This window comes from Rhamphochromis longiceps, linkage group LG3 (assembly GCF_057381845.1).
Source record: "Rhamphochromis longiceps isolate RC_006_pf linkage group LG3, R_longiceps_female_GT1.1, whole genome shotgun sequence".
In the NCBI taxonomy this organism is placed as follows: Eukaryota; Metazoa; Chordata; class Actinopteri; order Cichliformes; family Cichlidae; genus Rhamphochromis; species Rhamphochromis longiceps.
In genome coordinates, this window is record NC_140559.1 from 67,853,172 (window position 1) to 67,875,619 (window position 22,448).

Consider the following 22,448-nt stretch of genomic DNA (forward strand, 5'->3'; position numbering starts at 1 on the left):
CAGATGAACAGAATCAGCTTTTGTGGATTTGCTTACCTGGATGATTGAACATGCATCAAGAGGGTCCCGAGTACAAATCCATTAGCTGACTGGGGCCTTCTATGGAGCTTGCATGTTCTCCCCCATCTTGCGAGGGTTTTCTCTTGAGCACTCTGGCTTCCTCCTACAGTCCAAAGACATGAATGGAGACTAGGTTACCTGGCAGTTCTAAATTGGCCCTAGGTGTGGATGTGAATACTTGTGTGTCTCTGTGTTACTGTGATGGCCAAAGCCATGGCCACACTCTAAAAGTCAGTAACTCTTATGTATTCGTTATTTTTGATTTAAATAACACACTTTAGTTTGCAGTAAGTTTATTGATTGGTTTGGATACATTTGTTCTATTTGTAAGCACGCACATTTAGTTTATCTATGTATTTACACCAATTCATTTCTTATTCTTGATTTTGTCTAATCTTCGTTTCCTTCACCTGTGATGAGCCCTGGGAGTTGCCAGACAGAACGTGGCAGCCAGGGTTTACAGCAGTTAAAAATCGCAGAAATCGCATGATAAGGTGGGGCCAGGTTTCACAATGAGCTCACCCGAAACCCTGGCTGATTGGGACCCACACCCATGACCCTCTTAGGGACACTCCCATAGAGCTTAAAATCTGGGACTGTCCACCGTGTGACCTTAGAACTGAAGAAGCTTCTGGGATGAGAGGTGAAACGTCTTCAAGCAACTTAAAGAAGTCCAGACGCTTTTCTTTGCAAGCTCCTTTGATTCTACAAAGATATTTTAGAAGGAAAAATAAGAAACCGTGGTTTTATCGCCCGCTCACAGCGCCAGCTGTAGCTTTGTTGGAATCCCCAGCTTGTCTCCTCCTCCCACCTTTGGCTGTGTGCACACTTATTTTGAAGGCATCGACAGGAAGTAAACCCCTAATTCCAAAGTGGACCTCTGCAGGAAAGTTTCTCAAGGGATTCCTTTGTTCGTGGGTTTGGACCGGGAGAAAGTGGGTATATGGCATGAAATAAACCAGAAGTTAATAACATCAGCTGAGTGAGGAGGAGGAAGCGTCTGTGGACACAACGAGGAGTTCTCGGTGAAAAGGCAGAGGGACGAAGCTCCTAATGGAAAGAGAGGGAAGATGACTAGGAGGAGCCGAGGACGGAGCTGAGCTATGTGGCAAATCTCTGAAGAACTTCTCCGTCCGTGAAAGCAGCAGAGCCGCCTTTATTTCGAAAAAGTGGTGAGTTGGAATCGCAGTGGGCCTGACACGGTGAACTGGTCTGATGTTTCCTCCAAACTTTGAATCCACGCGGGGGAAAAGTTTCAGAGGAAGGGCCGAAGCTTCAAGCTAGGCTGTGGAAGTTCCTCCAGCGAGTTAAACCTGAGGACAGAGTCAGGCCCTGCTGCTGTAATTCAGCAGTACAGTACCTCACATTACTGCTGTTTATTTAATCTATTTAAACAAACTTCTTCCACATGTGACATGTTGTCTTGTTTTCCGGATGAAACCGTGGCTGCACCCTGAGTGTTTCGGTGCTCATCACAAAACGTCCTGTTTCTGTTGCTCACGTTTTCCTTTTTTTAAAAAGTCCCGATCTTTGAATATTTAACTGCTCATACCGGTTATACAATTAGCTCGATTCATATTTGGCAATGATACGTTTATTTTAAACTTGTTTCTGTTCACAACACCGTAGATCTGAAATCAAACGATCGATGTGTGATTGAATTCAAAGGGTTTAAAAAGTATTTCACTAATAATGTAGGAATTATAGCTGTTTTGTAATCCCGGACAAATGAAGATGATTTTAATGTTAGTTTTTCTTTAGTCCTCTGCAGTCAGATACTGCTTAAGAAGAGAGCTCGTAGATGGAACCAAACACTGCATCTTCCTGTTGTTTATTAGCTAATACAGTGAAGAGGTGACCGGAAGGAGAGAGCGAGAAGAAGACGCCAGCAAAGGGCCTCAGGCTGCTGCACTGAGCCTTGTAGCTGTTTGCCTGCTCAGTCTGAGCTACACCAATGTGCTCCCAACATTCTGGTGCACGTTCATTTTCGCCTCCTCTGTCCACTTACAATAATCTTTTCCAGAACTGGGCACGTTGTGTTCCTCAGGCTTCCCATCCTTCAGCGTAACCAGTGGGTTCCACCTTGTTATGAAGCTTCTGTACTTCCTTTCATGAAGTTGTCTGTTGATTGCAGACTGTTAATGACAGGCCTTCCTAAGTGCCTCATTGTACAGCCTATGATCTAACAATCAGATGATCTATGAACAAGCACTTGGTGACAGTAAGAAGGAAAAACTGCCTTTTAACAGGAAGACACCTCTGGCAGGACGAGGCTCAGGAAGGGGAGGGGCCATCTGGTTGTGGTTGGCCATGTGATTGGCTGGTTGGGTCAGAAAGAGACACCACAAAAGGCAAACTATGGTAGAGGCCGAGTTCTATAATTGTGACTACATGCAATGTTCACTGGGATAAAACGATCTCTATCCCAGTAAAGATTTGTTTTATCCCAGTGAAGATTGTCAACATGAATATTTCATTCATCAGGATGTGATTGAAGCAGGCGGTCTGATGTAAAGCTGCGAGCATTTTAACCCAGTGCTTCCCTGCTGTCCAGATGGAGGGAGAGAAGGAACGACTGAGACAACATCGGGATGAGAAGGAGAGCAACGAAGCAGATGATTACGGCAAGTGTGACGACGACAAAGACAAGGTCGAGGAAGATGGGGAAGACTTGGTGGGGGCAGCACTGGTCTGGCAGGAACGCTACGGCGAGGACAATCTGGGCCTTCCCATCATGCACTGGGAGGCCCTGAGCCTGCGCATTGCCGAGCTTGAGAAGCAGGAAGAAGAGAAGAAGGAGAAGAGGTTAAAGGTCAGAGATGTTGTTGTCTTGCTGAAAGATGGTGTTTGTGTACACGTTGACTTTGACAATTGCAGAGGTGTGAGCGATGATGGGATACATAGAGACGCCCATCTCTGAATCCACGTGAGCGTGAATGTAAGATAGAAAGCACTTATCTCAAGAGTTTCACCTGTAGGCTGATCAGAACTGTTCAGTGATATTTACCGATGTAACGCGGTTTGTTGAAATGGTTTTAACATGTGGCTGCTGTGCTTGTCAGACTGGCCTTTCTCTGGAGCAAGGAGGAGCCCCAGTCAGCTGGAAAGAGGAGCGAGGGAGGAGAACGGAGAGCTGGGAGGACGGCGACGACGCCTGCAATAGTCACGTGCTGGCACTGACCTCTCGGTACAGGCGCGCCTCTTATTTCTTACTGGATGTCTGTTAACACCGTGTTTGTCTCTCAGTGTGCGGTCGCTGCAGTCTGCTCGCATCTGTTGCAAGTTCCAGTTTGCACACAGTCAAAGTCTTTTGGGTGGAGATTCTGGTGCAGTATGAGCTGCAACCATGCTTTCCTCATACTGCATGATCTGACAAAATGAAGGAATTTATTAACAACAAAAGTTAAGCTTTGTTTTCGTTTGGTCACGTTGGAGAGGGAGACTTTACCTCTAAGCAGGAACGTGAGTACAGGGCAGGTTAAAGTGGGATTCGGCAAGTGGGGAACTCCCTAAAATGAGCTTTGATGGCTCATGTGGGGAAACGAAGCACCGCTCACAGTAATTTCTAACGTGAGCTCCAACAGATTTTCTTAATGTACAGGTTCTGATCAGCTGACCTGCTGCTCTTTGCAGATTTATGCATGTGAATTCAGCCAGATGTGAGCAGATGTTTCATGAGTTGCTCTTCCATCCTCCACACTGACAGCGCACTGTTCATGCTGCCTTTATACTCGAGGGCCACTGTGCACCAATCACACACGTCCATCACACTACAGCAAACTAGCCTGCAGAGGATTTCATGCAGTTTTTAAATGACACAGTTAGTCTGCTTCAGTTTGATTTGCAGCATGAAACAAATAATGTCACAAACACAACATGTGGTTTAGAATAAAACAGAATAGAATAGCTTCTATTGTCACTGTACATGTACAATGAAATTATTATTTGAAAACATGAGAACAAGCGTTAAATGTGCAGTTTATCAAATCCCACTGAGCAGTCAGCTGTTCCTGTCCCGTCTTTATCTTTCTCATCTCTGAGTGAAGTCGGCTTTTTCTTCTGTCTCAGCTCATCAACACACAAACTGCACACACAGGTTGTGTGTTGATGACTTTTGTTGAGCTGATAGAAATGTTGCATATGCAATCACCCCACACTTTAAAAATATTACTCCTTTTATGTTCGCTCCTCTTTTGTGCTGCTAGCTAGATGCTAAGCAACCAGCTGTGATGTGAGATTGGATATGTGTTCATGATGGTCCACTGACTGGTGTCTAACCCTCAGCCTGCAGACACGGATGAATCTCCAGCTCTGCTTCATCAACAACAGTGAAAGTGAAGAGGAGGAGGAGGAGGAAGAGGAGAAGAAAGGAGATGTTAGAAAGAAAGAAAGCAGCTCATGGGTAACCACTTCATGTACAACACAGCAGATTGTTCCAAATTACTTACAGTTAATATGTAGTTGCAAAATGTGATGCAGAGCTGAAGTAGCAGCGCTGTCACATGGCCTCATTTCATAAGTGTGCTCAGATTTGCCGTCTGTTTTCTGCTGAAGAGAGGAAGTGTTCAGATTCACAAGGATCCTCAGCCTTCAAGCAAACCAGAGAAACAAAAGTCGAGAGGCTTCAGGAACACTCTGAAGAACCTGCGAGACCGACTAAGGACGGACCACAAGTCTTTGGTGAGACAAATATTCAAAGGTGGAACAAACTATGTTATCATATAACCGAGTTCGAGTTATAGGAATCTGTCCTCTGCTCCCTGCACTGCATGCTGGGAGTGTAAACATTGATATGATGCCAGATTACAGCAACAGCTGCTTTAAGGAGTGAGTGCATGGAGGTTGTGGTTGGGACTCTTTTATCTCTCACCTGTGTTTGTGTGTTTCCGTGTTGTGCAAGTGTTTTTGCTACAGTTTTGTCCGGCATCATCTCCCTTCGGCTGTTTTGTGCATTATTGGTGATTAAATCTGCTATGGATAATTTTCAGTCAACGTATTGAGGTTGTTTTTCCAACGGCGCTGGAGCGCAGCTCCCGGTATACTTCCGGGTGCTACTTCCCCTCTTGCCGGTCATCTCGTTTTTGATTCGGAGGCCTCATCGGTGCAAGTGCGGGAAGAGCGCTGGTTTTCTTGCGCTGCTTCGTCAGCCTCTGAGAGAGGAAGAGGATCTTTGGGAGCTTCACTCCTGGTGTGCCGCCGGTCAGGTTCGCCTGAGACTTGTGGGGCTGGATTGATCTCCATGCCCACTTGTGTTTGCCACCTTGGGCAGTCATGTGAAAGCGTGGAAAGCCACGGCTCATCATGGTAGGATTTGCTGTGCAGCGTAGCCCAAAGTCGGGACTCCAGGCCCCTCTGCACCTGTCCCCGTGGGCCTCACCAAACTGCCAACAAGTCTTAAATCTTACATGATTGTTCTGAGCAGAGAAGCCTGATATTATGTTCATCTCTGAGACATGGCAGCGTCAGTCCCACAGTCCCACAGTCTGCTCATTTCTCTGTGCACCTCGGATCTTAACTTCATAACTTGTGCTATTAAATTGGCCGTCACTTATGGAGTTTCCCTTCACCATCTGGACACAATCGAAGTTGTTTTCATTGACCATAAGTTGGTCTCTTTGAATGTATGTTGCAGCTCAGCGTCTTTTCCCCAAGTCTGTATCAGGAGCAGGAGCTTTATTGATGACTGTATCAATGCTAAGTTTTCTTCTGATGATGTTGAGCTCCACATACACAATCCACAGTTATGGACTAAAACTGCTTGGTTCTACCAGCTTGAGCAGTATTAGCAACATCTGGGCTGCCAAAGCTGACAGGGTTGTGACTGGGAGGGCAGTAGAAATCTGCTGCCATCCTCAGGTCGATGGGTGTCATTCTGGTGGAGCACGTGGGGGCTGCTCTTCCTGGTTTCTGTTAGTGAGCATCAGCTGGAGGGTCTCAGCCAGTAGTTTGCGCTGATTTTCCACAGGAGGAGGAGGAAGAAATAATTCTGTCTTTTAAAACATCAGCGATAACAAATCCTTACATCCTGTAAGCATGAAAGTTCTCAACAAAACCAAGAGACTCTGTTTTTCGAGAGGTGAGGTGGTCTGGTGCTCTTGCACCAGGTTCTTGTGCAAACATCCCACAGAGAAATGCAGTGTGGATCTTCAGTGGAGGCTCCAGCGGAGGGCGGGCCCATGGCCACATACAGACATGTGGCACATATGGACTAAAGAGTAGAGGGTCACTCTGTGTTTTGCTAAGGAAACCTTCCAACATTTGTGGGTTTTTGGATGACAGTTTTCATTTTATGGCCCTAAGTACAGTGCAGCACTTCAATCGGATTTGCCCGGTCAATTTTCCCATTTGTTGGGAACAAAATGAAAGGAACGGCCCCGTCTTCTTCCTCCTCCCAGCAGATGGCGCCCTCCCTGAGCCTGGGTGTGACGGAGGTGTTTCCCTCCCACTGTCACCAAAGCGCTTGCTCACAGGAGGACTTCTGTTTTCTCTGTGCTGATTTAGGGTCTTCACCTTACAATGTAAAGTGCATTAAGGCAACTGTTACTGTGATTTGGCACCATATAAATAAAATATAATTAAATACAGATGTTAAACTTATGTTCAAGGGTCGCGTGTCTGCTTGTACCTGTTATAACACTGTGGCAGATGTGTGGCATTTCATCTCTGTTTAGGGAAGTCGACACTGATTTTCTTGTCAGATTTTGAAATGTTGTCTGTCTGTGGGGGGGACGAGGTCGTGAATATGTGCAGTAATATTTTTGTGTTTCTTTGTTTGGCTGTTAATCATGATTTGTTTCATTAAAAGATGTGTAAACTCTCCTCAGAGCACAGCGCGGAGTGATCCTGTAAACCAGAGGAGACATTTGGAGCACAGCGATCTGCAGGGCTTCACTATCAAGGAGCTGAATGCTCTCTGTGCGTCTCTCAGCCAGGCTATACAAGGTACTATATAACCTTAGCCCCGTCGTTTAAAAATAAAAGCGCCGTTTTCTCTGATGCATTGAAGAGTGAATTTTAATGGTTAACTTTTCATCCGTGTTAGATCTGAGCTCAGAGCTGGTGGGTCGCCTCCAGGTCCGAGACCAGCTGAGGACGGAGCAGGACGCCATGCTGCTGGAGGTACAGGATCTAACGTCACTGTGACATCACGTCCACATGTGAGCAGCTGGGAGGAGTGGTTATGAGACTTAAACATTATTAGGGTAACGCCACAAAGTTCTCCACGACATCTGAGACATTCCCTGCTGCTGTTGGCCGGACTGGTCACTCACTGTGAAGTGTTGGTCTCTATAAATACTGGGACTTTTTTAATGTTCTGTGTTTTTAGGTGTGTAAGGGAAACTTTGACCTGCTAAAGACGTCCATCAGCTGATGATTTACATATGAAGCGAAAACCAGCAGAGAACTGCATGTCAGTAAAAACCTGTGCCTTACACCCGCTACATTACAGGACGGGTGTAAGGTCAAAACCTCAAAGGTAGAAGCATGAGAGGGAAATATGACATCCAGGTTTGGCTTTGTCTGTTTGTGGAAATGATTGTGATCCACGTGGAAAGGTGAAAGGTTTCACGAGTGTTACTGGAATTCCCGTCTCTCTGGAAAGCGCTCTTAGATCATCCGCCTTCAAGCTGCAAGCACTGAACCCAGGTCAGTGTCTGTACAGGCTAAATGATGAGCAGGGTCATGCGCATTTCAAAAGAGGGGCTGTTTTTATTAAAAACAATAGTTTTAGCACCAGATTGTTTCCATTATGTTCATTTATTAACTTGAGAATCCTACTTGTACTTCACATCATTTCTCCCACAGATACAGTAGAGACAGTCATTTCTGCATAATAGTGAGACGGTCCTTAACACAGTAGTAAGAAGCCTTCCAGCAGTCCTGTGTAAAATATCCACCTGGCGAGTGAAACTTCAAAACTCTTAACTCTGCAGTGCAAAAGGGACCAATATGGAAAAGCTCATTAACATCTGTTCTTTGCTCTGTTTCGATATAGTCTTTTGATCCTGGCATAAAGTCTTATTCATGCTTTTCTGTCTACACTTTTTAATTGATGTTGGTTAATAAATGAAATGTGCTCTTTTGTACAACAAAACGATATCTTTAGTATTAATCTAAATTTTGACACTTTTAACTCATTCACTGCCATTGACGTCTATAGCCGTCAATTGCAGTGAATGAGTCAATGGGTTTAACTCATTCACTGCCAATGGCTGGCAGTGAATGAGTTAACTTGTTGACTTGACTAACCTGTAAATTGTAATTTACTATTTTTTGTTCGTGTTTTTGGTCACAGTGAAAGTATTTCATCTCATTCCTGATGAGCTGTTGATATCAAGTTTAAAAACAGCAAACTTTTTAAAAGTTGAATGTAAATATGAACAGTACACATTTATTTGTAAACCATCAGTGTCTTACAATATACCAGGTGTTGAATGGAGACCACTGTTATTGAAATGTTCTCTTGGAGTGCAATGCCATCTTTAAAAAATCATTTATTTATTTAAAGTTTAAACAAAGCACATCAAAACCTGGAAAAATTAAAACTAACTAGAATAATTGTTACCACGGTCAGCAACACGAGCGTTTGTTTCATTCTGAGTTTTTGAGATTGCTTTAAGTGGAAAAGGAGGTCCAAAGCCCCTCCAGTCCACTGTGATGCTTTTCACAGTCAGTATCCATTCTGCTGATTTGTACTGAGTTTTGCAAATTATGAGCTGTGGATTAAAGCCTGTCGTTTCCTCAGCAGGACAGATAGTGTAGTGTTGAAGACGTTAACACTTGGGAAGCTTTTTTTGAAGTCACAGAATCTGGTTTCAATCTTCTGGTTGATGTTATCGACCAATATTAGCTATTTTTATATAGCTATGTACTATCAGTGTGGGCATTTATAATGGCCAAGAAATAAAATTAGTAATTATAAAATAAAGTTTATTGCAGTTGGTCTCCTTAGTTTCCAAACCTGTGCACAGAATCCATTTCTTCCATTCCAACCTCTCTGCTGTGGACAAGACGAAGGCTCAACAGCTGGAATGGTGACAACTGTAGGTTGTTTATAAAGCACTTTTCACAGGCAGTCACAAAGAGCTCTACACAAAAGGCTAAAATAATCGAGAACATTAGGTGCCAAAACAGACAATACGAATGATTAAATAAAACACAAAAATTAACAGTTTAAAAAGTTTTAGTTTTAAAATGAAACAAATTCTTAACACAAAGCCTGTTTGAATAGAAAAGTTTTTAACCGCTTTTTAAAAGAATCCACAGAGCCAACCAAATGTAGTTGTGGTGGTGGGCTGTCCCACAGACTGGAAGGCTCTGTGGATTTTAGGATTTAGTCGTGTTCAGGGAACAACCGACAAACTGAGCCTGTGAACAGAATATTTTGTAAGAAGCTTGGATAAATAATCTGGGGCCTGGCCATTTAGCGCTCTGTATGCTAAGACAAGAACTTTCAAACTCTATTGGGAGCCAATATAATGAATATAAAATAGGAGTAATGTGAGCTCGATTGCTAGACCTTGTTAATAGTCTGGCCACAGCGTTTTGTATAGCTTGGCGAGAAAAAGACTATTTGCCCAAGCTGGTAAACAGGGCATTACAACCTAAACGCAATGACACAAACGTATGAACATTTTTTTCCAGTTCAGCTAAGGAGACCATATGTCGCAGTTCAGAAAATGTTCCTTAAATAAAAGAAACAGGAACAAGACAAAGATTTTACACGCAAGTCGAGGCCCAGAGAAGAATCAGATATTACACCAAGATTTCAAATGTTTGACTTGGCAGCAGGACAGAAAGACGCAAAAACCTGACTGATTTTAGAATCGAGTTCAGGAGGAGCTATGATCATGGCCTCAGTCTTTTTGGTGTTTAAAACAAGGTAAATGCCAGAGAGCCAATCAGTAGCACCAGTTAAGCAGTGGACTAGGGTGGACAACCTATCCAGCTGATGAGGCTTAAACGACATTATCATAGAGATGATAAGAAATGTCACTGAAAGATTGAATAATGCCAGATAAAGCAGCCATGTAGAAAGAAAATAGTGGTGGACCTAAAACTGAACCGTGTGGAACCCCGTTCCCACTTATGAAGGCAATGTTGGAGGAAAACCTGTCTGTTCTAGGAGAGGCCCTATAAACAGGAAGAAAACCAAGGCAGAGCCAGATGCACTAGCCAAAAAATTAGATCATTAGATCATTAGACCTTCAAGAGAGCGGTCTCAGTGGAGCACTGCTTTTTATCATTATCATTTAAACGTTGCGTCCCACCAGCACAGGTGTAGAGGAGCCTGGAACAGAGTACGGACGATGGTGTAAGCTGCACGGGTTTCCACGCTTTCAGATGACCGCCCAGGTGGTAAACACAAGTGGGCACGGAGATCAATCCAACCCCGACAAGTCTGACCGAAAGGAGCCCAGAAATGAAGCTCCCAAAGATCAACTTCTCTCTGGTGGGCAAAGCAGCACAAGGAAACTGTCTCTCTTCCTCTGATGAGGCCTGAAAGAATACGAAAGGACCATCAGCCGCCCTGGGTCTGCTGCTCAGTGCAAGACGTTGCCTCATGGGGTGAGCATGATCATGAGAAAGGTGGTGGATCAGCCCAAAGCTACATGGGAGGAGTTTAATGATCTAAAGCAGTTGGCGCCATAGTCACCAAGAACTGGCAACACACTAAGCTGTCATGGATTGAAATGTTGCCGTGCCTACAAGGTCCCTCTCTTCGAGAAGGCACATCTAATCAGAGTCAGAATACTTTATTGATCCCTGGGGGAAATTATTTGTCGTTACAGTGCTCCATTATAAACAAACATTAACAGAGACAGACAATACACTAAGAATAGCACAATATATACAGGCATATATGTACATAAAAGTCACTTATTAATAAATAGCTGAAAAAGAACATGTGCAAGAAGGGTGTAGCAGTAAACATGGATGAGTTGTACAGGGAGATGGAGATGGCCACAGGTTCAGTGGTGCTTTTCGGTAATCTCAGTCTCTCACTGAACGAGCTCCTGTGACTGACCAGCATGTCATGGAGTGGGTGGGAGGTGTTATCCAACATTGTCTTTGTCTTGGACAGCATCCGCCTCTCCGACACCACCTTGAGGGAGTCCAGCTCCGTCCCCACAACATTGCTGGCCTTGCGAATCAGTTTATCGAGTCTGTTGGCGTCTGCGACCCTCAGCCTGCTCCCCCAGCATGCAACAGCATAGAGGATCGCACTGGCCACAACAGACTCGTAGAAAATCCTGAGAATTTTCTGGCAGATGTTGAAGGACCTCAGTCGCCTCAAAAAATAGAGACGACTCTGGCCCTTTCTGTAAAGTGCTGTGGTGTTTTTAGCCCAGTCCAGTTTATTGTCAATGTGTACTCCAAGGTATTTATAGTCCTCCACAATGTCAACACTGACCCCCTGGATTGAAACAGGGGGTCAGCACTGTTGGCCGTCTTTTTCAAGACCTCTGCAATTCCCCCTTGTGTGCTGTCAATCAACTTCTGGGCCAAATCCTGACTGATGTGACCAATGACTGTAGAATCTTTCATAATCAATGTTTAGAGTTTGTCACAGTTAGTGGGTTTTTGACAAACTAGAGCTGAATTCACTGACTGAGCAGAAAAACCGGGGGAGTTGAATATGGAGAGAAATCTGCCTCAAAAGTGTTGCAAATGCATATAATATGATCCACAAGCATAAACAAAGACTTACAAATGTGCACAATGATTTGTGTATAACCTTTGAGGGCTTGCAGGAATGTGCTGACCACATGTATAACTACTTTACAAATGCAACTATCCAAACCTAAATAAATACTGATGATTCCACACCAGTTATTACGTTCAGCTTCACAAATCTGGCCATTTTCTCTTTCAAAACCCCGTCTGTGCCGGACCTTTGCTTCAAATGGACAAGACAAGAGTAAAGCCCTTTACACACCAAGTAGATAAAACATTTTCGAGGTGCAAATATTTTATGTGTGTACACACTGACAGCTTTGTCCTCAGGAAATGAACTGCAAAAAAAGCTCTGTGTAGGTCTTTGGTTGAGTCATGGACTAAAATGACTCAAAGGATGGTTGGTTAATAAGCTGGAGTGAAAGATTACTGCTCCTGTTCCTCAGTTTGTGCTTTCAGACCTCTGACAGTTATTGTGACTAACTGTCAGTGACTGGCAGTGTTGATTAGTTTAAGCTAACACGTTCATCTCCCTGTAACCAGGTTGCTCTCCTCACCTCCAATTTGTGGAGCACATGCTCTAAAAACACCAACACAACTCTTCACATAATCCATTCTTCTACCACGGTGTAGAAAGGAAGAGTCCTACCCCGTGGTAGAACCGTCTAGATTTGTGTATGAATAAGTGTGTTTTTGCATTAAACATTATGGGACAAAAGATTTCCTATATGTGTCTTGGTGATAGCAGAGATGAATCAGGCTGTTTAGATGGAGAGGTGCTCCATCTAAACATTTATGCAGAAGGTCAGAATTAACTTTACAACTACAAAATAAAGTTATACCCATTTTGATGTTTATTTCTCTCACTTTCTCTATTGACCAACCTAGAATGTAAGTGTTGATTATGCCTTTACCCATGCTTGTGCCTGCACTGACGGAGGATAACCAGCCAACAACCAAGTCTCACATAGGTGTAGGTGTGGAAGACAATGTTCTTCTTTGCTTGTCAATTACAAATACTCAAGAAAAGCAACGTAAAACAAACTAAAACTGTTCTAAAACCTTGTTTTAAAACAGTTACTGATTTCTGTTCATCATATGATGATCAAAACTGGTTTTACTGGCCAGTTATGATAATTTGGGGATGTAGTGTAATGAAGGTCCTACTCCTGACAACACTTTATACAGTACAATTGTGTTGAAAATAGGAGAATTGAGGCAGAGATGAGGTGCAGACCAGCCGCGTGCTTATTCACCAACACTGACGGCCACTAAAATGTAACACAATCAATGCAGCCCACTGGTGGGACATCTGATGTTAACTGTAGTGATGGTCTGTGGAGCTAAAGTGTCATAAAGACAGTGCTTCAGAAACACTGTGTCGAGGCTGAGGTCGGCTGGCCAGAGTCACGTGACTAATGACGTCCAAAGCGTCATCCTGTATGTCACTGCTTCAGGACCTGATTCAGTGCTTTATAATCAGGTCCTGAAGCAGTGACATAAGGAGACGACTCATTGGTGGTTACTTTGGTGATGATTTTGGTGAACCAGTGTATAACACACACACACACACACACACACACACACACACACACACACACACACACACACACACATATACAGTGTTGGGAAGGTTACTTTTAAAATGTATTCCATTACAGAATACAGAATACATGCCCTAAAATGTATTCTGTAACGTATTCCGTTACGTTACTCAATGACAGTAACGTATTCTGAATACTTTGGAATACTTAATATATTATCATGCTTTTTACAACAACGTGAATGTACTATTGCTGTGTGATTTATTACTATTACTGAAGGTCCGCGACTCCGAACTGTAGTAAAGGGACCTCTGACTGATACGGCGGGGTCCCTGTCGGCTCGTAGCCGAAAAATAGCTTTACTTTGTTGTGTGGGTCAACTTTTCTTGCCAGAGACAGAGAGAGGCGTTGAAAGGCTGCTCCAACGGAACTTATTGTTTTCGGAGGAAAACACGAACACGGTGTACAGTCGAGTCTTAATAGCTTACTTACAACTGGGCTCGTCAGGCACTCTTCTTGGCTGCAGTGGTTATTATTATATTTACATGCTTCCAGCTCCCGTTTTTCCTCGATGACAACTCGTACCTTTCCACTCCCCTTTTTCTCCCTCCTCGCGCTCACAGACACATAACGTGTATGGCAGTCCATTCTCCCTGCAGCACGGACTACACTGCCCATGATGCTACATTCTTTAGAGCTATGCTTGTAGCATTCTGCCTGTTAGCTTAGCACAACAACAACGAAAATGCGCTCTCTCACCCAGGAAACACACAGTCGCAGAGAGAGAGAGAGAGAGCGTCGCCCTGTAACCATGGCAACCGTAACGCTGCTGCCTGGAACAACAGAACGTAGCTGTCAAACAAAACCCAAACAGTCCTGACCCGCGACAAAATGAAACAGGAAAGTACCGCAGTGTAATCCATTTATTTCAACAAAGTAACTGTATTCTGAATACCACCTTTTTAAACGGTAACTGTAACGGAATACAGTTACTCATATTTTGTATTTTAAATGCGTAGAGGCGGTACATGTATTCCGTTACTCCCCAACACTGCACACATATATGTATATAACTAATTCATGTGCATAAATGTGCATAAACAATAGACCAGAGAAGAATAGAGAAGCTGCTAATAGTCAGAATAGCTGAAACAACTTAATTTAAAATATATATTTCTGCATTTCTTTGTGTCTGACGGTGTTGACAAAAACCTTGCACTGCTCCAGCAAAAACATAAATTATTAAAAAATGTTACACCTGGGAGACCAAAACATGGTGAGACAGCCAAAACTTTGTGTAACAATTATAAGTAAATATGTTTTTGAAAAATCAAAAAATATATTTTAGAAAATTAAAACCTGTTTTGTCCCTAATCTCAGGAGTCACTGTCTAACCTTAACCAGCACTTTAATGACGTTAAATAGTCTTTTCCAAAGTAACTTTGAGGAAAATGAACGAACATGTGTAGATTGATTCTAAACGGTTCTCGTGTTTCCTTATTTTTTTGATCTCGTCAGGGACGTGTTGGGTGCCCGGAAGCATAATATGTTGACGATTTGTCACCTATTGTAAAATATTACGCTTTGGGAGTGAGAACGTGTTTTGTATTCACACATCAAGTAGTGCAGATACTTTTCTGGGCCCAAAGGGATTTGCCTCTTTTCCAGGGATCAAATAGGGATTCCTGTCAGGAGAATGTGTAAACCTTTACACTGTAGAACTTTGTTATTTGAGTTACTGTTGCCTTTCTTTCAATGAGGCATTTTTGTTTTGGGGTTGAGCGTAGAGTGTTCATGAGTTGTCTTTATAAAAAGACAACTCATGAACTTAAGATGATTGGTGAGTTTTCTGTAAAACAAAAGGGAGTTTGGGAATCAAACCCAGGAATCTTTAAGTGTACAGAGGTTATTCATAAAAAGCTTTAAACTTAAATGGACGTGTCGTAACTTGATTTGTTTTCAGGGTAGTTGTTTAAAAAGTAGTGAGGAACACACACAGACACACACACACACACACACACACACACACACACACACACACACACAGGTGAAGTGGGGAGAAGAATTGGATGACACACAATGAGGGACAGAGGGAGGGACTGGATTACCATAGAAACTGCTCTGACTGCTCAGGGCCAATCGTCAGGGTCACAGATCAACCAAGCCGCTCTGCTGATGACTGATTGCAGCTAATGTTCACTTGTTGTTGAAATACAGGGAAAGGTTGCAGTCGTGGTGTCAATCACAGCTGCACTGCAGTCATAGCCTTTTGGATGTTTCTGCAGTTTCTCAGCTATTCTGATGGGCAACAGAATAGAAGCCATATGGAGTAAGAGTCATCGCTGGCAGGGGTAAGCTCTTTGTCTTACAGCAGATTGTAGTGATGCAGGTATTTATGAGTTCGATGCTGTTGCATTTACACAACAACTAATGAACCTCCAGACACGGGAGAATTGTTATTTTTGTTCCAGAACATTTTCCAAAGCAGTAATATCTTTTTAAACATCCATTCAAAAACACATTTTCTTAGTTAGCCTTATGTAACTGCATGCCTCACTCTGGAACTCAATATGAGTTCAGAGGCAAACGGTTTGAGAGTTTTAGGCTTTTCCAGAAGCTACTTTTTATATCTAATTTTTTCCTGATACTCAATGTAAAGATTGGATTCAATCAACACCCATACAGCATGAAAATGTGTTAGCATATCGTGTTCTATCATGCTACTATGATTAGACAGAACAGTTCAGGTGTCTGCAAACTGTTCTTCATAGTTCTGAAAAACGTAAGGGAGCTAACAGAAAAGTAAATAAAGAAGCACCAAAAGTTTATGGGGTGTTGCAACATGCTTTGCAAAAGGAATAGCTGCAATATACAATCTTTGTGATTTGCAGGAAACATGTATTTCTGGCACATATCTTTGTATTGTATAATTGTGAAAGACTCATGAAAATGTTTTTCATTTGTCAGTGGATACACATTTTCTTGTGTTAGGCTGGCTTTGTGCACTTTTATATTTTTGAAAATGTCATATATCTGAGAAAGCTACAGATCTGAGACACATTAAAAGTAAGGCGCCACCAGAAACACCACGACACATTTATGGCCTTGAAACTAATGCTTCAAATATTGAACCTATCGTCACACTTTCAAGATATATTTATTCCCCTTTTAGGTGTTTGATACAAAAACGTTTTCTTACTGAACATTAGTTTAGATGCAGATGGTCATTTTAACTCGAAACAAACATATTCCTTTAGTTTACTGGAACTCTATAACAAACTAATATGCAGAGGTACACCTGATGTGACTCTTTCAGTGAAGAAACTACAATGTTGCCTGAGTGAACCCTGTTTAGTTAGAAACTGTTGACTTTGCTGATGCTGTTGCTGACTGCATGACATGAAATTACTCAGGGATTGTGATGACAGGAATGGGTAATATGTAATCAGTGGAGTGAGAGAGACCAATGTACAGAGGGATGCATAAAGACACGTAGGGAAAGTGTGGTTACTTATTGCTGAGTTAATGGAGTGAGAAGGATCTGAATCAGCAACATACCCTTGTACACAGGAAGGCAAACAAGCACTGCGAATGAGCAGCATACAACAGGGGGACAAACAGATTGTGCAAAGGCCCCAGTGAACAGTTAATGGGAGGGGTGGGGTTGGAAAGCAGTAGCTCTTTATTATATTGCCCTCAATATAATAATAAGATAAGATAAGAAAACATTTTTTAAAGGACTTTTATGCTTTTAGCTATAGACAGGTGACAGATTTAGATTGCAGGCATGGTTTCATTGTAAGCTGATGCAAAGTTGTTCTGAGCAAACAGCGTATGAGAAAACGTTTCTGTTTCTGATGGGAGCAGATCCTTTTACAAACACAGTGTCTCCATCCTTAGGGGACGAAAGTTACTAAAAGTTTAATTAGCAGAAAAAAACAAATCTATGTTATAGATTAAAAATTGTGTGGATTTGTATCATTTCTCTCTAATCTGTGCTAACCAGTGATAACAAGAAATAAAACTGGTTTTTGAGTTTTCCAGTTAGAGTGGACGAGGCTAAGCATCAGGCTTTCAAAAGATTCAAAACTCTGTCTTTGGTTGATTAATAAGCTGGTGTGAAAGACTGGTGCACCCCCTTCATGGATTCTGACAGTTAGTATAACTCGGGGGTGTTCATTCATTTAAACTGACATCCTGCTGTTACCAGGTTTCTGTCAGGCAGAGTAGATCGATTTGTTGATCAATTATGAATTAATGTTCAGTTAATTTCACTGCTTTATTCTATGTGGAGATGTGGGTGCTATATTGTTCTTTCTTTGTAGTTTTTTTGTGTTAAATTAGTTTTTTTGTGATTTTTGGTTTGTTTTTTGTCTGGGAGCTGAGACAGTCTCTAAGGGGATGTGGTTCTGGGGGAATAACAGGACGATTGAATCTTGAAGCCCACATCATTTTTTGGACACCACTCTGACAGCCAGAAATTTAAGGAGAACATGCAGCTAAACATGTCACTCCTGGTCCAATTGGCAAGCAGCAAACCAGCAAAAACGACAGTGTTTTGGCAAAGTTACACACCAGTTTATTATTAATTCTATGTTTACCCTTAGCCAGCAGTTTTAAATTTCCCTTAATGTTGCTAACTCTGGCCCCTGAAAGACAATTGACAGTAACATTGATTAGTAACAATTGACTGTAGTTGCTAGTGTCTCTAGCTTCATATTCTATGTCCACATTGACTCCCTGAATTGACACAGTGGTCATTGTTTTCCTGGTCCCCTTAAAGTCTGCAATTGTTTCCTTGGTCTTTGTCACATTGATCTACGGATGATTCTTCTTGCACCACACGACAAAGGAGTCCACCACAACCTGGTACTCCATCGCATTACCCCTAGCAATACATCCAACCACCGCAGAGAAAAAGCCTTGGAAGGTGGCAGATCCCTGCAGTGGACGGAGTCTACGGTGTTAAGGGTGAACAGGAAAGGGGAGAGAGTGGTCTCTTATGGTGCTCTGGTGTTGCTGATCACCTTGTAAGACAGCGGTCCCCAACCTTTTTTGCACCACAGACCAGTTTAATGTCAGACAATATTTTCATGGACCTGCGTTTACGGTGTCACAGGTACCAGTCCAAATTTCGTCAGACAGGTTGCATTTACTATATTTTTCAGACCATAAGGTGCACAGGATTATAAGGTGGACTAAGCGAAACAAAACAGTCAGACTTTACTCAACTCATTCTTCTTGCTTCCGTATCATTGATTCATTAATGCTGAATTCTCTGGCAGCTGCTCTATTCCCATGTTGTTGCAGTACATTAATGACAAACCTCGTATTGTGGATGGATTATCTCAGTTGTTGTCCTGACTGAAGTTTGGTTTACAGCATCCTGCCATGCGATTGCATTTGTCCCTAACCACCGGGAACCCTCACGTTAACTTTTATCGAGTGGAAAAAAGTTGGCGTTCATCCTCCAGCTATGCTAACATAGCTGTGTCGCTAGCGATCACGTAGCACATCATTATATACCAGCTAGCCCAACTTCAGTAACCCTACAAACGTCACTGCTGTTTAGTTTTCTGTCTTCATTTATGTTGGAAGTGATAGCAGAGCTGTACGTTTGAATTTTCTCAGAAATCTCTCAGTCAGAACATGCTATATCATGTTTAGGTGGAAACTAGCGAGCTAACTTCCTGCTAACTTCTAACTCTGTTACATGTAATAAATTCTGTTTTCATGGATTCCTGGATGTTAAACTTCATAGTTACACCTGGTAAAGCAGCAACACTGATCATTTTATTAAAGATGAAAGAATTTAGACAGTTTTTAACTCTCAGTGATGCTGCAGTGTTCGTTTGACTTTGGGACCTGAACCTACGGAGTTTTGCTCCGCGAGGCTCCTGACTGCGGTAGCTGTAATGCTACGTCAATCCATCAAGCGGTGCGGCTTTGTAGCTTACCAAAGTCATACTAAAACATTTTTTGACAGATTTTTGAGCCTACCAAATAAAAATCAGTTCGAGGTCAGTAAGCACAACCAGAATTCATACTTAAGGCACACCGGATTATAAGAGGCACTGTTGATTTTTGAGAAAATTAAAGGATTTTAAGTGCGCCTTATAGTGCAGAAAATACAGTAATATTAAAATTTAATGATCTGAAACATGTAAGTATGACAAGAAGCTGTCCATGAATCTCAATGAACTGAAGCACAAATGTTAAGAAGACTGTGTGAAACCATCTGAAGAACTGACAAAGGCATGGTTTACAAGCTACTGAATAATGGAATGTCCTTTGTTTTTTAACAGAACTCCATAAAATACTGTGAAAAAGTTTTAATGTACCTTTGAAATCATAGCAGATGCCCACAGAACCAGGAACACTACTTGATCAAAACTTTCAATACTAAGATAAGAGAAAATCTGATGAAATAAAATTCAGATAAATGACTGCTGTCTTTGTTTATTTCTAGGTAAACACTCATACATGGACAGGACCAAGGATGATAGAGGAGAAACCTGCCAGAAGTCCAAACATACATGCTGAATCCTTCTCTCTCATATCAAAATAACTTTTGCTCTCACGATGTCATCAAGACATGAGGTTCCTTCAGATATCAATGTGGATACGTTCCACGATATCCTCAACTCTTCCTCCCCATCCTCACCAACTCAGTCTTGCAGCATAGACGAGTCGTACAAGTACATCTTCCTTCCCATTTGTTATTCCTTCACATTCATCTTTAGCATCTCTCTTAACTCTGTCATCCTCTACCGTTCTTTCCGTCGGACCAAACGCTGGAATGCTTCTTTAATATACATGGTTAACCTGGCCTCTACAGACTTTATGTACGGCCTGTCGCTGCCATTTCTTGTAGGAAGTTACATAATGCGTGACCGCTGGGTTTTTGGGGACTTCATGTGCCGTGTGGTTCGTTTTCTCTTCTACTTTAACCTCTATTGCTCTATCTTCTTCCTCACTTGTATCTCTGTGCACAGATACCTTGGTATTTGCCATCCAATGAAAGTGATAACGCTGGAGACCAAGAAGGCCGTCAAGTGCACTTGTGTCCTTGTTTGGATAATAGTATTTGCTTTGACTTGCCCCATCTTCCGTTTTGCTCAGACTGGTCATGTGACAAGATTAACAGGGTTTGGAAGCAATGTAAGTACTGACAACCCGAGTAATAGCATATCACCAGAAAATGGTAATGTGGGCTATGGTAAATTGGAAGGGATAATTGAAGAGTACCAGAACTGCTGGGATGATGCCATCGATAAGGAGTTTCCTGATTATGTACCCTATGGCATTACGCTCCATTTGCTGGGCTTTTTTGTGCCATTTTCCATAATCGCTTACTGTTACTCTCACGTAGTTCTGACCATATTTAGGACACTGCATTCTCAGCCCTCACTGTGCAGAAATCCAATGGATGAATGCATGGAGAAAAGAGATGGGAAAGCCTCAGCAGTTGTTAGAACGGGAAGAAGACGAAGCAATGGATTGCAGAAGATGGCGGGACGAGATGAAGGGATTTCCATTTCACTTGGTGCGCACTCCCCATATGCCAGTCGAAGGCGTAAATCTATCAAAACTATTATCACTATCACCCTGCTATTTGCTCTGTGTTTCTTCCCCTTTCATGTTACCAGAACCATCTTTCTTTTGCTGAAAGTGACCAAGGGAGTTCCCTGTCACACCATGACGGCAGTCTCTATGTGCTATAAGATTACCAGACCTTTAGCATCGTTCAATGCATGGCTCAATGCCCTTCTTTACTTTCTGACTAAAGATAAAGGAGGAGCTCACTGCTGCCAAGCAGTAAACACCCCTACCCAGCAGCATGCTATGCTACAGTTGCCACTAAGAGTGATGGGAAAAGGAGAGGGTGAAGTGGACAGAGAAACAGAAGACCGTATTGACAAAAAAGAGAATAAAGCATGTCAAAGTCCATCATATATGAACAGAGCAAAAGTTAAATATGTAGCTGAATGAACTTCAGATGCACTGCTGGATGTTATTTATAGACACCAATAAGCAACACATTAGTAACAAGTGAATCAGTCCTGCTTCATGTTAATCATTTATGTAAATCTCATTTTGGGATCCACTATCCACATCTTGGTATAGGGACTCACTGACATTGGTTTTACCTAGCTGGACAATATGCATTGCAATACTACGAAATTTACTCAAGGAACATGCCAAACCAGTAAAGACACTGTCACCAGCTGCTAAGCTCCCTGGATCCCAATCAAATTCAACATCTGCAATACATACCGGGAGAAGTCTTGATTCCCTGGGCCAAACCTTCAACTCCAGAAGACCTACTGGCAACATCCTCCTACCAGACACCAGTAAACACCAGATGTCCACCATATCCTGACAATTGGAATCAGAGAACACAGAAGACTGAAATTAACAACTATAAATATCCACGCATATATACAAGGGAAACAAACAAATGTCACCATTTTTAGACTCAGTGAAATCGAAAGCCAATATCACAGACTGTACATAAAAGATCGAAGTACCAACGGCAAGATTTGTGAAAGCAAGCAGAGGATGTTTTGTAACTTCCCCCAAGGGAATACTTCATCAACTACTGTTGGCTGAATCCTGTCAGAATGCTTATTTATTGCTACTGTCGATGTAACGTTTACACAATAGTTATAAACTTTAATTCTGCAGGTTAAAAATGTAAATGTATAGCCATTGCATTTATAATATTTTAATCTCTTCATGTAAAATAAAATAATGTACGATATTCTTAGTCTCATGGTTTCTTCTTGCAGATACATGATACAATCAAGCATTAAATGTTTGTTAAACCATGGTGTGTCACATCAGTATTACATAAGGTTGCTGCTCTGTACAGGGAATGAAGCTACACCTTTAGTTACAAAACCAGCAAACCACTTGCATCCCTACACGTAATGATTTTGCAACAGGATGTCACAGTTTGAGGCTTCAGTCCACGATTCCAACAAGCTGAAATAAGAAGCTGCGTGTTTTAAATTTATGGAGAATGAAATAAATGATCCAGTATGTGTAATACTAATATGATATATACAGGTGAGTTCTTTAAAAATGTTTCCTCATGCACAATTGTCACTAAGGGGAAATTAGCTGTTGAAATATTTGTACCAGTCTGTAAACGTGTTTGTA

The 22,448-nt window shown here is 42.2% G+C and overlaps 2 protein-coding genes across 3 annotated transcripts; both read left to right on the top strand.

Moving 5' to 3' along the window:
- The first annotated feature begins 667 nt into the window (after positions 1-667).
- Positions 668-8,811, top strand: LOC146676507 (schwannomin-interacting protein 1-like). 2 transcript variants are annotated; one of them, XM_085400785.1, is made up of 7 exons: positions 668-1,232; positions 2,545-2,872; positions 3,123-3,247; positions 4,345-4,462; positions 4,615-4,740; positions 6,885-7,002; positions 7,103-8,811. In XM_085400785.1, exons 2-7 carry the CDS (start codon positions 2,615-2,617, stop codon positions 7,201-7,203), a joined length of 846 nt encoding a protein of 281 aa, XP_085256911.1. In that variant the 5' UTR covers positions 668-1,232; positions 2,545-2,614; the 3' UTR covers positions 7,204-8,811. The 2 variants fall into 2 exon arrangements, with proteins under 2 accessions (XP_085256911.1, XP_085256910.1); XM_085400784.1 differs by having other exon boundaries at positions 670-1,232; positions 2,615-2,872.
- Positions 8,812-13,518: 4,707 nt separating this feature from the next.
- LOC146676508 (P2Y purinoceptor 3-like) lies at positions 13,519-22,037 on the top strand. The gene is made up of 2 exons (XM_085400786.1): positions 13,519-15,634; positions 19,753-22,037. Exon 2 carries the CDS (start codon positions 19,866-19,868, stop codon positions 21,273-21,275), a length of 1,410 nt encoding a protein of 469 aa, XP_085256912.1. The 5' UTR covers positions 13,519-15,634; positions 19,753-19,865; the 3' UTR covers positions 21,276-22,037.
- The last annotated feature ends 411 nt before the right edge of the window (positions 22,038-22,448 follow it).

What these genes read in the sequence shown, in the direction of transcription:
- LOC146676507 (XM_085400785.1), top strand. Translation starts at nt 2,615, where the DNA reads ATGGAGGGAGAGAAGGAACGACTGAGACAACATCGGGATGAGAAGGAG. An exon ending in AGAAGGAGAAGAGGTTAAAG is followed by an intron (nt 2,873 to 3,122) that starts GTCAGAGATGTT and finishes TGTGCTTGTCAG; the next exon opens with ACTGGCCTTTCTCTGGAGCA. An exon ending in AGAAAGAAAGCAGCTCATGG is followed by an intron (nt 4,463 to 4,614) that starts GTAACCACTTCA and finishes TTTCTGCTGAAG; the next exon opens with AGAGGAAGTGTTCAGATTCA.
- LOC146676508 (XM_085400786.1), top strand. Translation starts at nt 19,866, where the DNA reads ATGTCATCAAGACATGAGGTTCCTTCAGATATCAATGTGGATACGTTC.